The 17,098-nt window shown below is 26.7% G+C and overlaps 5 protein-coding genes across 5 annotated transcripts; 2 read left to right on the forward strand and 3 right to left on the reverse strand.

The window, feature by feature from the left end:
• Nucleotides 1–582: 582 nt before the first annotated feature.
• Nucleotides 583–5,840, forward strand: LOC129618705 (vesicle-fusing ATPase 1). The gene is made up of 12 exons (XM_055533641.1): nt 583–849; nt 908–996; nt 1,059–1,277; nt 1,636–1,781; nt 1,844–1,982; nt 2,041–2,383; nt 2,483–2,821; nt 2,879–3,067; nt 3,142–3,432; nt 3,489–3,673; nt 3,745–3,903; nt 3,963–5,840. Exons 1-12 carry the CDS (start codon nt 835–837, stop codon nt 4,090–4,092), a joined length of 2,244 nt encoding a protein of 747 aa, XP_055389616.1. The 5' UTR covers nt 583–834; the 3' UTR covers nt 4,093–5,840.
• Nucleotides 5,841–7,189: 1,349 nt separating this feature from the next.
• LOC129618707 (protein-L-isoaspartate(D-aspartate) O-methyltransferase) lies at nt 7,190–9,222 on the reverse strand. Its single transcript, XM_055533642.1, has 5 exons — nt 9,000–9,222; nt 8,873–8,933; nt 8,103–8,236; nt 7,814–8,035; nt 7,190–7,577 (listed from the first exon to the last, which is right to left on the reverse strand). Exons 1-5 carry the CDS (start codon nt 9,052–9,054, stop codon nt 7,369–7,371), a joined length of 681 nt encoding a protein of 226 aa, XP_055389617.1. The 5' UTR covers nt 9,055–9,222; the 3' UTR covers nt 7,190–7,368.
• Nucleotides 9,223–10,755: 1,533 nt separating this feature from the next.
• On the reverse strand, nt 10,756–13,152 carry LOC129619007 (complex I assembly factor ACAD9, mitochondrial). The gene is made up of 6 exons (XM_055534053.1): nt 12,528–13,152; nt 12,149–12,463; nt 11,929–12,091; nt 11,703–11,841; nt 11,464–11,649; nt 10,756–11,398 (listed from the first exon to the last, which is right to left on the reverse strand). Exons 1-6 carry the CDS (start codon nt 13,090–13,092, stop codon nt 10,874–10,876), a joined length of 1,893 nt encoding a protein of 630 aa, XP_055390028.1. The 5' UTR covers nt 13,093–13,152; the 3' UTR covers nt 10,756–10,873.
• An 874-nt stretch (nt 13,153–14,026) lies between these two features.
• Nucleotides 14,027–16,176, forward strand: LOC129618751 (rabenosyn-5). The gene is made up of 5 exons (XM_055533713.1): nt 14,027–14,488; nt 14,559–14,673; nt 14,729–14,876; nt 14,935–15,551; nt 15,610–16,176. The coding sequence occupies exons 1-5, from the start codon at nt 14,166–14,168 to the stop codon at nt 15,817–15,819; spliced, it is 1,413 nt and encodes a 470-aa protein (XP_055389688.1). The 5' UTR covers nt 14,027–14,165; the 3' UTR covers nt 15,820–16,176.
• LOC129618752 (acyl-CoA-binding protein) lies at nt 16,107–16,975 on the reverse strand. The gene is made up of 3 exons (XM_055533714.1): nt 16,829–16,975; nt 16,596–16,710; nt 16,107–16,496 (listed from the first exon to the last, which is right to left on the reverse strand). The coding sequence occupies exons 1-3, from the start codon at nt 16,841–16,843 to the stop codon at nt 16,357–16,359; spliced, it is 270 nt and encodes an 89-aa protein (XP_055389689.1). The 5' UTR covers nt 16,844–16,975; the 3' UTR covers nt 16,107–16,356.
• Between the last annotated feature and the right edge of the window lie 123 nt (nt 16,976–17,098).

The raw sequence follows: 17,098 nt of genomic DNA on the forward strand, positions 1-17,098 counted from the left end.
ATTAATGAAAATTATAGGATAGTGGATCTTAGGATTTTCTTTAATTATATCTAATTATTCAAGAATTAGAAATTCTCTTTTCAAGATTCTTAACGAACTTCAATATACCGTAGTAAATGTTTACACCTTATTATAGACAACTGTAAAACTTAAATTTTTAAAACATTTTTTTTAAATAACTTTAAATTGAATCATATTGCCTAAATGAATAATTATATTTACTTTTTATAAAAGGTATAACTACTAGTTTGACTTCGTTTTATTCTGAAAAAAGTTATTCTGAAAAATTGAATATGTTATAAGTAAATTATAAAACTCAATGATAAAAAAGAGAGTATTAATTAATAAGTAACATTAATAAAAAAAGCAATTGCTTCAATATGTAAACACAGAGTTGTTGTTTTTATGTGTTAAAAATGTCATACAGTTCATACAAAATTTTGTAAAATTTCTTTGAAATGTATGACATCGACGTCACACAAACATGATATGTCATACAAATTTAAATAATAGTGAACAATTTTATATTTATGTATGTACATTTTCAAAAAAGTGACGTAAACTTAACATGACAAATATTGTGTCAATGACAACAAATTACAAGTTAGAACAATACAGATCTCATTAGAATCGATTTTTGAAAAATTTTTCTTTTTAAATATAAAAAGTAAAAATAAAGTTAAACAGTACACTGATTCAAGTTACAAGTTTCGGAAGCTTGCTATAGTTTTCGAATTAAAATTTTAAAAAAAATTGAAAACCTTTCAAAGTTCAATTGCAACCTAAAATCATAAATATTGATTTTTAGAAAAACCTTGAAAATATCGATTAAATATGTCTCAAGCTGTGGTAATAATTAAGAGTATTAAAAATTATTTGTATTAAACTTTATTTATAAATCTATTAGCGAATGAAAGCTGGCAAGTGTCCAACTGATGAACTTAGCCTTACGAATCGAGCTATTGTTAATTCTCAAGATTTTCCGGAAGATATAAAGTACCTATTTTGAATAATTTAATTATGCAAATTTTTAAGTAAATGTAAAATCAAAATTATAGATATGCTGAAGTTTGCACAGGACCTGGTCAACGATTTGTGTTTTCATTACATAGAACCATGGACATACAAAGAGGCTATATTGGATTTTCTTTAGTACAAAGAAAATGGGCCACATTATCAATTAACCAAGAAATCGAAGTGCGAGCTTTCGCTTTTGATGGTTCTTCAGATGTTATTTGCTCAGTGACTCTAGAAACAGACTTTTTACAAAAGAAAACGTAAGTTATCGATATAAATAGCAAATTTGGATTACTAAAGTTTGATATTGTAACATAAGAAAACTAATAAATTTAAAAAGGGTGGGTATGTACATAATGTGCTCTTAATTGATTTTTCAAGTATTGATTAAAATAATGAAGTTACACAAAGGCACATGCCTCAAATCTATGCCAGTATGTGAGCGATTTTAAAGCTCAAGAACAAACTTTAGTGTGCATTTATCTGATTTTATTGTTTCACTATATTTCAAATGCTCTATTTATAGAAAAATAATTTTTAATGTAAAATCAATATTTTAAAAAATGGATTGAAATTTATATTAAATCAATTTTTGTTTAAAAATAATTTACGTTGTAGTGTTTCCCAAGAACCCTATGATACTGATCAAATGGCGAAGGAGTTTTTGCTGCAATTTGCAGGTCTAGCGCTTACTGTAGGCCAGACATTAGTTTTCAGCTTCCAAGATAAAAAATTACTCGGTTTAGCAGTTAAAACGCTCGAAGGTGTTAATGTTAATGAGATTCATTCAGATAATAAATTCACCATGCTTTTATATAATTTTTAGCTATTGATCCACAATCGATTCAAGAAGGAAAAACTGATCAAATGAAAAAGGTCAGATTTGGAAAAATATCTGGAAATACTGTTATACAATTTGAGAAAGCTGACAATTCATCTTTGAATTTAACTGGAAAAGCTAAAGGGTATTTGTTTGGAAATTTTGAAAATTTGTATAAAACTTTTTTTTTTGTTAACCATTAGAAAAATTGTTCGACAATCTATTATAAATCCAGATTGGGATTTTGGAAAAATGGGCATTGGAGGTTTAGATAAAGAGTTCAACGCCATTTTTCGGCGTGCTTTTGCTTCTCGAGTATTTCCACCAGAAATTGTTGAACAATTGGGATGTAAGCATGTCAAAGGCATTTTATTATATGGTCCTCCTGGAACAGGTAAAACTTTAATGGCACGTCAAATTGGCAATATGTTGAATGCACGTGAACCCAAAATTGTCAATGGTCCTCAAATTTTGGATAAATATGTTGGTGAGTCTGAAGCTAATGTTCGTCGCCTCTTTGCTGAAGCAGAGGAAGAAGAAAAGCGGGTAAATCTGGGATTATTTTTAATTTATGAATTGTAAACAAATTAATTTATAAAATTGCTCTTTTTAAATGAATCGTTTAACACATTTTTTAAAAACTAGCTTGGCCCAAATAGCGGTCTGCATATAATCATTTTCGACGAAATTGACGCAATATGTAAAGCAAGAGGTTCTGTAGCTGGTGCTGGTGGTGGGGTACATGATACTGTAGTAAATCAATTACTAGCTAAAATTGATGGTGTTGAGCAGCTTAATAACATTCTAGTAATTGGTATGACAAATAGACGTGATATGATTGATGAGGCTTTACTTCGACCTGGTCGGCTAGAAGTACAAATGGAAATCAGTTTACCAAATGAGCAGGGAAGAGTTCAAATTCTTAATATTCATACCAGGCGTATGAAACAATATAATAAGATGGACCCGGATGTTAATTTACAAGTAAACAAGATCAAAATTTTTACTATATTTCAAATATTGATGTATCAAAAAATATAGGAACTTGCGGAATTGACTAAAAATTTTAGTGGCGCTGAATTGGAGGGTTTAGTTCGGGCAGCACAGTCATCGGCGATGAATAGATTAATTAAAGCTTCCAGTAAAGTAGAAGTTGATCCTCAAGCAATTGAAAAACTAAAAGTGAATCGCAATGATTTCTTACACTCATTGGATAATGATATCAAACCCGTAAGAATAAAGTTTTGTTGTTACCTTACTTAATTTAGATACACATTATTGAATTAATAAATTTTATAAATAAGGCATTCGGTACCGCCCAAGAAGTTTTAGACACTATGCTCTCTCGAGGAATTATAAATTGGGGTGTTCCCGTAGCGCATATTCTTGAAGATGGAATGTTATATATTAATCAAGCCAAAGCTCCAGAATCATCGGGAATAGTTTCAATTTTACTTGAAGGCCCTCCTAATTCGGGAAAGACAGCACTAGCTGCTAAATTGGCAAAACTATCTGATTTCCCGTTTGTTAAAGTTGTTACTCCAGAAGATATGGTAGGATTCACAGAATCCGCAAAGTGTTTACAGATACGTAAAGTAAATTTTGCTATCAAAATTAATTAAAACAGAATTAAAAAATACATTTTTTGTAGGTTTTTGATGACGCTTACAGATCTACCTTAAGCTGTGTTGTTGTCGATAACATTGAACGACTTTTGGATTATGGTCCCATCGGACCAAGATACTCTAATATGGGATTGCAAGCTCTTCTTGTTTTACTAAAAAAACAGCCGCCTAAAGGGCGAAAATTGTTGGTGTTATGCACCAGCAGTCGTCGGTATTTATTAAATTTTTATTTTAGATATTTTAAAATTTTAAGAATCTAAAAGAATGACCTGGTATTTTTAGGCAAGTACTAGAAGAAATGGAAATGTTATCGGCTTTCACGTCAATTATTCATGTTCCGAATTTGTCGGAATCTGATCATGTTGTTGAGGTCTTGGAACAACACGATATATTCTCGAGAGATGAATTGAATAAAATAGCTAAAAAGATGCATAAGAGAAGGTATTCAATACAATATTTTCCAAATAAAAAAGAAACTAATTTTTGAATGGGTTTTTCAGAGTTTTCATTGGTATTAAAAAACTATTGGGATTTATTGATATGATAAGGCAAACTGAGCCACATCATCGAGCAATAAAATTCTTATCAAAAATGGAAGAAGAAGGATGCATTGCATTGGAAGCACATTAACTGATAAAGGACATAGACAGTATGTCGATTGTTGAAATCGACGATGTATTTTAAAAATTACATCAAATATTTATTAATATTAAGCAAAATAAAAAATCAAGTCATAAACTAATAAAAATATATTAATTCTTTAAATGAAATTACGCATGTTATATATAGAAAAACATTCAAAATAATAATATTTAATTCTATTGTAAGCAATAAATTCTGAATGTAGAAAATGTTACATATAGTAATTATGATGTTATAAAGTATATTTTTTTTTTTTGTTTAAGTTAAATTGTTATATTTATGTATTTATATATACATATAATTATATATAAATTATACATAATGGTTTTGTTCCCGTCTTTCACATTACAACTTTTTTTTTTTTGGAAATTGAATCTTTTTTGGAGAAGGAAGAAAACATTATTAAGTACATATCAATACCTTGAATAAATTAGTTGATATTATGCATTATACATGTATATATAATACATAAGCATGTATTTGATGAAATAATATGCATATGATTAAATATATATGTACATATTGAGTCCGTCCCAAAAATGCGGGCACAATTTTTGGATGATGAGATTCCATTTTTTATCTTACCAAAACAAAAAAAAAAAAAAAAGAATTCAATTCTAAGATTCGAATATCAGATATGATAACATAAAATTTATTTTCAAGAAAACATTCCATTAAAAAAAAAAACAATATTAAATAAAATATTATTTCTTAAAATGTGAAAGAGTTTTTGTTGAAATGTTTAAATTAAATTTTGTGTTTTTAAATACGAAATCGCTTCAATTAAATTGCATGGATTAAAAAACAAATTAAACATACAATTAACATAATATAATTTTATTTTAGAATTTTTATTATATTTTCGATATTTATCTTAAAAATATATTAAATCAAAAATAAAAGGAACAAAAAAATTGAATATAATTTTTCAAAAAATTTAAATTATTTTACATAATATGTATATCGTACCTGTTTGAAAGTGAAATTGGTATGTTCAGTGCATATGGTAGTCTTAAAAAATTGTAATAAAATATTTAAGATAATAATATGTTTAAATTTAAACATTGTAATAAATAATAATATCGATACAGACGTTATTATTTGTTAATATTATTCATTTCATAATTAACTCTTAGAAATATATTTTTATTTTATGTAATATTTGCAACTTTAAAAAGGAATATTGGATTTGTATGCAATGTAAATAATAGTAGCACTTTTTATGAAAATTTTTTATAAACATGAGAATACCTAATATTTAAATCATATTTAGAAAAAAATTTGATATAGTCTCATAAAATAAAGGTCTATTTGTATATGTATGATTACATAATTACCTAAGTTTTGTTAGTCGCACCACTTGATATGATGGACTGTTATTGAACAAATTTTGTAATTTTCTAAATAAAATCAAATTCTATACTGAAAACGAAAATATTTCTTAATAGTATCCCATCACATCAAATTATATGACTAACAGAATATGGTTGAATATGCATATGATTAAACTTTATTCCTTCTAATATTTGTTCAACTAAAAAATTTTTTTAAGCATAAAAGCACATAAAAATCTCATATGCACTGTATTTGATATAAGGAAAGTTAACGAAAATTTGTGAATTTTTTGTTTTTTTTTTTTTTAAATATAATATATATTTAATAAATAAATTTTACACCTTTATTAACTTAATTGGTTTAAAAAAAAACATTAATTAATTATACTTTAAAGACTGACTATATTACAAATAATTATAAATTCTTTGTTTTGTTTTTTTAGTATAAAAATATTTATGTTAAATTAAATAGAAATATAATTTCTTTTTAACAAAAAATATTATTATTAAAATATTTTAATAAAGGTGTTTTTAATATAAAAAATATTCATATAAAATGTTAATTTCAAAATATATAAAATTATTTTAAAAATTTGAAATTTGTTTATACAAAATTGATGCAAATGTTATCGAATCTCAATTTTATTATTTTATATTTTTAAAATTGAGTTGTAATTTTGTAGATTGTAAATGAAAAATTCTTATAAATTTTATTAAATATAAATATAACGTACCTAAATTATGTAAGATTTTAACTTTAAATTATATTCCTATTTTTAAAGTTAGGTTTAAAGTGAAACGAATTATATAGTACTCTTCAAAAAATGAAAAATATAAATAAGGAAGAGAGACTTTGCATTGAAATATAATGAAAAAGTAAAGTATAAAATAGAAAATGAAAAATAAAGATTGGTAAAATTTCAATTATTAGATTTAAAGTATCAAATTTGACTAATAAAAAAAAATTAAGTGGAAATTAAATCTTGATTGACAATGTAATATTTATCATATTTTCATAAGCACCAATCCTTTTTTTTTCTATTAAATTAAAATCTATATGTTTCGATTTTATTCCCATATAATTGGAGCGGCTAAAAAACTTAATACCTATGTTAATTTATGTAAAAAGTTTCTTTTCTTTGAGATTTAATTTAAAAAGACTAAAATAAATAAATATTTAAGATGATTGTATGTATTTTTAAGGAAAAGTATAAAGCTTCAATTATTTTATTTTTGCATTTAATATATTTAACAATGTCTAAAAATGATAAGAAGCTGTTGAATTTTTTTTTCATAAAACTGTGTACGAATTCATTTAACAATAGAGTTTCAAAATTGTATAATATCCAATATGGATTAAGTGATTAATTGAAAAAGAAAATCAATTCAAACAGTAGTTCAAATATATTGATCTTCCAAATTTATAAATAAAAAAAATTTTCAGCTTTCATAAACTATGTATGTAAATGAATTTTCAGACATTGTGGCAAAACTAAAAACAAGGCATCAAAAAAGCAATTATTAATATAAAAAAAAAAACATTTTTCTTATTACCCATTTATCTCCTATTCTTATCAAAAATTGTTAAACCAAAAACACTACAAATATGGTATTGTTAATAATATTACAACTAAAAACATTTCTTTAATGTCGTTATCAATCTTGAGAAATAAAGTTTATGTAAACTTTACATAACAAAAACACAAAATTTCTTGTTTTTTATTTCAAAAATTAAATACAATAAATTATTTGCGCATTTTATTTTTATTGAATAAATAATTAAAATAATACATTTGCAATAATTTATATTTCTAAAATTAAAAATATGAAAATAAAATTATATTTAATAAGACATAAAATTTTTATATACTTTATAACCAGTTATTGTTAATAAAAACAGTACCAAAATAATTTTCGCTGCTAACCAAAGTCAAGATCTACGTAAATCAGTTAAAGGAACATACATAACTCCCATCAATGTTGTATTAACCACATTTCCTGCATTATCTTTATCATACTGTTCTAAATTTTGTGATCCACCTTCTGGACCTACAGGTACTATTAAACGACCACCGTTTTTCAACTGATCTATTAAATGATTTGGAGTTGATGGTGCAGCAGCACCAACATGAATTGCGTCTACAAAAAAAAAAAATATATATGTATGTAGTTTTTATAAAATTGAAAATTTTGCTTTTATTGGATTGATTGTATTTTATGCGATTAAATAATTTTAAAACAACATAACCAGAGGTATATTTCAGTTTAATACTTTTTGTTATTATAGGCATTTTTATATTATGTTATTTAAAATTGTACACTCTTTTTTTTTAAATTCTAATACTGTAACTGTATAACTTATAGATATAAATTACCATAAGGAGCATATTCTGGACAACCTTTTCTACCATCGCCTTCCACAATGATTAATCTACCTGATGCTAAAAGATTTGGATCATCATTATTTATATTTTCTTTGCTTAAATTGACTAGGTTTGGTTGATGTTCGATGCCTATAACTTTTCCCTCTGTATCTCCAATAGCATTCAAGTATCTAAGAAAGCATGCTGTTAGATATCCAGATCCCGAACCAACATCTAATAAGGAAATTGTAGCTTTTTATTTTTTTGCAATTCCTAAAAATCATTTAATATCATTTTTCACCTAATACACGGGAGCCTGGTTTCAAACGGTCTTTTAAAAGTTCTAAAGCATATGCATGCATATGAGGAGCGCTAATAGTAACGCCACATCCAATTCCTTGTGGTGCATCAACATATGGATTTCTTGGAGAATACCTTGAAAAAATAACAAAATAAATTGAGTACCTATTTATATTAACTTTGAAAGTAAAGTTTTTTTGATGATATAAATATTATATAAACCAAAAAATGAAATAATGTAGGTAAGTAGATGTGGGAAAACTTATTTTCCTATTTATATATGAATTACGTATATGATATTCAAAATCATAGACCTTTAAAAACAAATCTAAATAAAAATTATTTTAAGTTAATTAACTAAGGAAAATTTAACGACACTTGCGAGTTATTGATTTAGTTTAACACATCAATGCATAACCAATGAAAGATGTCCAATAAACGCAAAAATTGTTTGGAAGAAGAAAATATCTAGAAATTCTAGAATAATTGTTTGCGTTAAAAATGTGTGCAAGAAATTACTTAATCTGGCACTTTGTTAATAACACATAATTTAATATACAAGAAGCCCCAACAGTAATTCGATTTATTTCTAGTTCTAGATATAAATAACGTACGTGGGTATGTATAATTGTTTCGTATTGAACATTTGTAAAATTTCATTTTTAATTTTTCACACTTTTGCGAAAGAATACCAATTGACTCTAAAATAGTAACGTTCATTTTTAAGATTAAACTAATTTTGGAATTGTTTTGATACAATAATATGTATACCATTTTCTATCTGTTGCTAACATCGCATTTGCCACAGCCTCAGTTTTGATTACTCCATATTCTAAGAAAAATTAAATAGAAAATATTATTGGCTTAGCAAATATAATAATCATTATAAATGTCGTACCTCTTAATTGACGAATTAAGTCGGCATTATTTACACCAACTGAACGCCAAGCCATTTTATTTTAATATATCAATTCGGGCAAAATTTTTATTTTTATAATACGCACTTCTTTGTGTTTGTATAAAGTATAAACAGTGCGATCAAAACTCTCGGTTGGGCTTTTTTGACTTTTAGATTTAGAATATCTGTAGAATAGAGTACTAGATGTATGAAATATATATCTAGCTAGTAAATTTAATATGATCTGTAGTAGTAGTAGTATGAAGAATATAAAAAAAAAATTGTCAAACTTCATCCTGACAGCGTCAATATTGTGGCAGGCTATTGAATTCTGTGCCCAAAGCATGAAGAATAGTGTTTAGAATAAAGGTATATGTGCAGATTTGATTGACTTGCAGATTCCCATTCGCATTTGAAGGGCAGGACAAATGAACACCGCACAACGTATGCTACAATTATAATGCCAGATAATTACATTGCCGTTACGTTATATTAAAATTGTAACGTGTGGCCTAATAAATTTAGATACCGTTCACACATCAAGCAAAGTTTGATGGTAAAATTTTACAACTATGAAAATTCTGTTTACAGATCAAATCTGATGTCAAATTTAACTTTTTTTAATCTAGTATATCCCTAGTAGTATCCATAGAATACTTCGATGCTACTAGGAATATACTGAATCTCAAAATTATATCCAATGTGAGAGAGATTTATTTAAAAATAAAAATAAGTGAAAAATAAATAGTTTAAAATCAAAGGAAAAATAACAATTAACAAACTTTGCTATTTAATTTTTTATTCCTGTCAAAAAGTGTGATAAGAATTGGACAAGACTCAATTTTTGTCATACGATTTTGCTTGGTTTAATTTAAGGTTTGCACTTCAAATTTTCATCCATCAATCAAGCAAAATCCTGAGACTTTGCTTGATGAGTAAACGATGGTTTAATGTTATAAAACGTCAAAAGCGAAAATACTTTTTTTGTTCCAATACCACAAGCTTTTTGAATTTGAAGTTCGGCGGATATTATAAAGAAAAACCAATAGTAGTTTACTCAACATTTTAATTTTTCTATTTTCTGTAATACGTCATCTGAATGGTAATTTTTTACGTTATGTTACTATTACAATTTATATTCGGAAAGTATGAAGTCCGCAAGAAATTTGATCGTTAACTGTAATTCTAATCTTTAACTGTACATACTGTTAAAAAAAAAAATATATGAATGCAAATATTTGGAAAGAAAACTTAAGTAACTTTTACAAACTACATACATATATGTATTATTAAAACTGTTAATTCCGATTTAGTTACGCACCGGCTAATTTTGCTTTTGTTTACATTACTTACCATTCGCATGACGTAAGATTGAAAAAGGAGGCAAGCCATGCGCAAGATATTACCGTGATTTTCTTTTTACAATCGATTACCATACCATGCAGAATCCATCTTAACCACCGCATTGCATGCCGTATGTAACACGTCTTACTCGATGCTTGTGCATTTAATTGGGATTTTAAGTTTAAAAAGAACAGTTTTAATTTTGGCCAATTAAAGTTTGTTTAATCGTAAAACAAAATAATAAAGTTATTCTTAATTTATTTTCCTTTGCTCTCAATTTTGCTGTGGTACTTAAACCTAAAGGAAAATCAGAAAATCCTCCTTTAAAGTAACATAAATTCAATTTCTAAACTAGACTTTGAAGCTCTAGCAATTGTGTTATCTGGGATCGTGGATAAAAAAATCATTTTTTTTAAAATAAAAATTTAATATTTTAGCGTATGAAGTAAAAATTCAAAATACATTTTTTAATTTGTTAATTGGTACCTACATACATACATACATACATATGAATGTATATTCTATACTATTTAAAAATTGTATGTCAATGGGTTTTCAGAAAAATATCCTTTGCTTTCCAGTAACTTTTTTGAAAGTCTTTGATAGTTAACGTCATTTGTTATATATGGTCCTTGCTCTATTTCTTTTGCTAACTCTTTTATACGATCTCTGGCATTTTGAGCTACTGCGGACGCTAATAATATTTCAAAGTCAGATAACTTTAAGCCAATACAGTACGATCTGGACGAACGGGCTAAACATGCAAATGTTGCATAAACCAAAGTCGCCATTTCAGCCAATCGTTTAATTTCAGAATGTTTTTGCACAACTTCACTTCCGTATCGTGTAAGAAGTATTTCTGTACAAGCAAATAATCTATAAATTGAGTGTTCTAAATTTTGTGCTGCTGGTTCAAGTGATGGATGCAAATGCTCATTTAGAAATATGTTGGTTTTTGGGAAATCTATGCTTGTCGATTGGAAAAACTTGTTTATCATATGTTTTGGATGATATAATGGATTCCTTTGCTTGTTAATATTTTCATGAAGAGACATCTGAAATATTAATTTAATTTTTAAATCTTGTTGTAAGTTCGAATATGTCTGATAAAAAATTTTACCCCTGCATGTCTTAACCCTGATAAAGCTACAAAAAGTTTGAGAGAATCTACAGATTCACCTTGTAAATAAATTTGCATTATATTCTTAATAATACTCTCTCCTTCGCGTTCAGGCTGTAAGTATGCTGCCCCTAAAAAATCCATGACTGCGACTGAAGCATTCCATAAAGAATTTTGTGTAAAAAGCTGAAAATAAAATTAATTTTTGTACAACCAATAAAAATTTTAAATATACATACTTTCACCATGGCAGTTTCAATTTCGGTGTCCGGTTTTTCAAATTCATCCATTAAACCTGTGGTAAAGTATATCATACTTTCAATAGCATAAGCGTTACAAACCATTTTAGATAAACATGTTGTTATAGATTCCATATTTCTAAAATTATATTTAACTGAATTGAAATTCACGAATAGAGCATTAATTACAATCTTTGAGAGTTATTTATTCTTGCACGAAATATACCTTAGCTCAATTGCACATAATTTATTTTCAGTAACGTACTTTGTAGCATCATTAATAACCTTTCTTATTAAACCAAAGCCTACATAAGATGACCTAATTCTATGATTTTGTAATAATAATTGAGCCACTTCGGAGCCTTCATTTACTTTTCCAATTATTTCATCTTACATAAGAAATATGAAATAAATATCTACTATAGAAAATATATTTAAATATTTACCATTATAAAGATGGACATTTTCAAACTCAACAGTTGTATAATTCAAAAAATTTTTTGGTGTGTTTATTTTTACGCCTTTTTTTGTTATATCTACTACGAATAAAGTAACATCTTTTAAAGAATCTCCTGAATGGTGTAATTTAGGGGTTTCAGCCAGAACTAGCAAAATATCTACTTTTGGTTGAACTGGTAGCAGAATTTTTTCGCCATTCAAAACCCAAACATCCTGTTCAGCATCAAAATCAGCTGTTGTGTTAAAATAAGGATTATTATTGTTTCTTAGTTCTATCACCGCATCAACAGCCACTAATGATCCTATACTTTAAAAGATATATTACATATAAACAATATTACGTACAAATATATAACTTAAGTTCACCATTTGCTAAGCTCGGTAGATATTTTTGTTTTTGTTCTTCGGTACCATACACATTAATAACATCACATACAATTCTATGACCTAGTAATAATAATGCAGTATCTGGTTGTTTAATTTCAAACTGTGAAGCAATTAAACCCTCCGACCAAATATATTCTTTGCCATCATATATTTGAGAAATATTTAGTCCGAAGAGACCACCTTTTCTTAATTCATCTATCAAGTTATTTTTCAATTTGTTACTATCAGTTTGGTTAAAATTTTCAAAAAATTGTTCAATCATTTTAGTTTCTTCTTGAAGCTTGGACATTTCATCTCTTGATATCACTTCAGGAAATGCTAATAATTCTTTGTCAACATTGCCTAAAAAAAAATTTTTTGCTAAGGGCGGTCTAGCTGGTAATTTTGCTCTTATTTTTGTATGTATAATTTTTTCTTTAAATTGATTTTCATCTTTAATAATTGAAGTTTTTTGCTCATCTGGAATACTTGAATATTTGGCATTTTTGCACAAATTATAAGTAAAACGCTGTAAATTACTGATTCCTAAACGACCCGAAAGCATTCTTTGCTATTTTACTCGCAGAAATTACGGTATGCATTTAAATTGTTGTGACACATGTTATCCAATCCTCATAAATGAAATCATATGTTTCTGACATCAAATTATACATTATATGTACGTACATCCATGATATACATACATATTGGGCATATATAAATTTAAATTTGTGGGGTAGTTGTGCAGCACTTCTCACTTTCTAATCATAATTAAATAGTACAAAGCTAAGAGTATACAATCGTTTGCTACATTCAACTTCAAAAAGTTATTTTTATTTCTTTTGATTTATTATGACATGTTTATAGTTGTAGTCATACCAAAAAATGAACATTCTATTTAATAACGGTAACTATATTTCACCTTACGTATTCTTTTACTGAATAATGACCAAAAACTTTTAGGTATTTCAATTAGCAACATAGAAAAAGTTACGATTCAACAAAATAAGGTAAGATAATTTTTCCTTTACTCGTTCCGTTTATATCAGCAATTCTACGTCATTGTATTTTAACTTGGTAGGTAACTACCCTGCCATAGCTTCTTCATTATGTAAATTATTTAAGGTTATTGATATTAATTGTTTTATTTTGTTGGTATTTAACATTGGATATTATGGAAATATGGTAATTACTAATTAATTAATATAGATTTTTGATTTTATGTGTAATGTATAATATATATGAAAGGACCGGTGTCATAACCATTGTACCATTGGTCGACGCTGTGATCATACTTTGAAAAAATTGTGAGAAAAAAGAAAAATAAAAATTAAAGGGAAATTGGAACTCATTTTTTAGTAGATTTTTGAGACACAAACCTGACAACACTCTTACTTTGATTTGACATAACAAATGCATTACGAAATATATATAAACATATATAAATAATTTAAAAATAATACATACAACTAAACATATGCAAAATTTATAATAAAAGAATGATTGACAAGTATTTGATTCTGGTAAAAGAAAGTTTAAATTGATTCGTAACTTTGAAAATATTTAAAAGGGGTGTTTTCTTGATTTCTGGCTAGTAGTTTTAGATCTTGAAGGAAAATTTTTAAATGTAACACAAGCATGGAACGAAATTGGGAAATTGATGATGGACAAATTCTCGAAGGTTTTTTATGTCCAATATGTAGAGCAGATTTAAAAACCCCAGAAAGACTAACAGATCATGTTGAAAATAATCATGCGGAAGAACAAGATACCTTAAAGTTTTTAAAAGACATTTTTAGTAAAACTCGAAAAATCCTAAATTTTGATGAGACACTTGATCTTGCAAAATCAATTGACAATAATTTGAAGGTAAATGTAAATATACAGGCAAATGTTTTTAATGGTATGGTTCAAACCGTGGGTGCAGATTGTAATCATTTTTCTTATTTTAGTTCTATAAGGTAAAATGCAGTTAATATAACTATATAACTCACAAGTGTTAGTAAATAACATGTTGACTTTAATTTTTAGAACTCCACGTTTAGATCGATATGCAAACGAGACTAATAAATTAATAATAAGATTAAATAAACTATTAAAAGACAGACCAAGTGATCCAATACAGCAAAAACTTCACGACCAAAAAGTAAATTAAGTAAGTTTACATCTAGTATATTTTATAAGAAATTTTTTAATCGCAGACCGTTCCATGGATAGAAGGGGCATCAGTTAAGTTATGCCCAAGTTGTGCAAAAAGTTTTCACATTGCACGTAGACAACATCATTGTCGATTATGCGGATCTATAATGTGCAATGATTGTTCACAATTTCTTCCTTTGAGGGAAGCAGGTAGGTACTTAAAATTTAAAAATTGTTTATTTTGTTTTTCACAAATTACAACTTTTAGCTGAACTAGTAAATGGTGTTATGTCTGTAAATGAGGTAGAAAAAAAATTGGACTCAAAATCTGATACAAATTTAAATACTATACGAGTATGTGACCATTGTTTGCATTTATTGGACGCTAGGAAGGAAATGCAAGATAGCAGAACGTACAGACCACCAATAACAAGTCTTTATGACGACATACAAAATCTTAAAAAGGAAAGTTTTCCAGATATTGAAATGTATGAAAAAATGATAAGTAGTTTGCAAGAAGGAGAATCTATTTATACTGTGAATGATGTTAGTACTTTAAGAGGAAAAATAGGGCATTTAGCTGAATTAATTGATGTTAAAAGCAAAAGAATTCTCGCAATACCTACGCAAGAAGGTTGTCGAGAAGAAGCATTAAAAAAAGCAATTCGTATAGCTAGTATTCAATTTATAAAAGAAAATATGTTGTCAATTTCTAAACTGCCTGTTGAAGAAGAAATTAAAAAATTACAAGAAAAACGACGAAGAGAAACAGAACAAAACATAGAAAGAGAACGAAGATTGGCTCAAGAAGCATTTGAAAGATATGGATTAGTAGATAATTCAATTGTAACAAATAGTCCGGCCAAAGAATCATTTGCTTCTGCGGTATTTAAAAGAAATTATTTTTATTTCTGTTATATAATAAAACCTTCTTATTTTTTAGTCCGGTGTAACAACTCTAGATAATTGGACTACACATCAATCAAATTCATTTAGTGATAATGTAGACCCTCTAATAGAACAAATAAATATAATAAAAGGTTACATTAAACAAGCTAGATCAGCCATGAGATTTAATGAGGTGGAAACCTTAGAGATTAATTTGCGCGAACTTCAACATGAACTTTATTTTAGGCAGCAAAATAATAAATAACATTTTTTATAAATGAAATGTATGGGTACTGGTTTTGTTAGTTGAATCTAAAAACTGTTTTTGTGCAAATTATAAGTATTCAACTTTATTTAATTTTTTAATATACAGCAAATATTTATTTCAAAATTTAAGTATGTAAATATGCTTAAGCCAAGCAAAATTAATATTCCTAATTGGCTGTTATCGACAAATGCATTATATTATTTAAAAATTTTATATATAATTATGTATTAAAATCTAAAATTCCTTTGGTCAATATCAATTTGTTATCCACAATTCAATTTATAGTTAAATATAAAATTTTTCTTCTAATTTTGGTTTTTAAATATTATATAATTATAAGAAAATGTATAAACACGCTTGCTTTCGAAATTTAACATTGTAGGTTATCAGGATTACTACAATTTTTAAATCAATTTAGTAGTCTTATCTCTAATGCAATATGACTATGAATAGAAAGTATAAATGTATGTAATAAAAATATCAAATTTGATAAGAGCATGTGCGATCAGTTATTTTATCAGTTATATTCTTAATTTAATTTAAGCCATATTCAGCAATCAGACTCTGCACTTTTTCTACGTAAGCTTTTTTAGCGTCATCCTGTGACATTCCTTTGCGTGCATTCCATGCTTCCCACTTTGCTTTACCAGCAAAATCAAAAAAGCCCGGCTTTTCTACGAAAATACTTTTATTTACATATTTTCAATATATATATTTATATTAGAGTATACTATTTTTTCGACATATGTATGCATATATATAAGTATTCTAACCTGTATTGCAATCTCCGGTAATGCTTTGTTTATATAAGCTATACAATTCTAAAAGATGATCATCCGATGGTTTGGTTTTTAAGTTTTTTGCATCTTCAGCTGCCTTTTCGAATTGCTGTTGATAAGAAAAATAAGTATATGTATTTTATTAAAATCCGATCTTCATGGTATTGTTGCTTTGAATAGAATTTTAAATATTTTTTTTTCAATTTTAAATTTTTTAACATATGTACCTCCTGTAAAGACATTTTAGCAGTCGTTTGTACAAGTCACTTAACTTTTATGAAGATTATTAATTTTAATTGAATCTAATTGAACTGATTGTACGATTGTGATAGACAATTTCCTGTAAATAAGAAAATAGTGTATAATAAATAACGCAATGTGTTTTGAGTGGCAAATGTCAAATACTGAATTTGTGACATTTGTTTTCTGTGTAGTGTTGCCACTGTTCAGAAATGTGTTATTACATTATATTAATATTTTAAGGTTTTGAGCACAGA

This window comes from Condylostylus longicornis, unplaced genomic scaffold (genome assembly GCF_029603195.1).
Source record: "Condylostylus longicornis isolate FDR11 unplaced genomic scaffold, ASM2960319v2 ptg000010l, whole genome shotgun sequence".
Lineage (NCBI taxonomy): Eukaryota > Metazoa > Arthropoda > Insecta > Diptera > Dolichopodidae > Condylostylus > Condylostylus longicornis.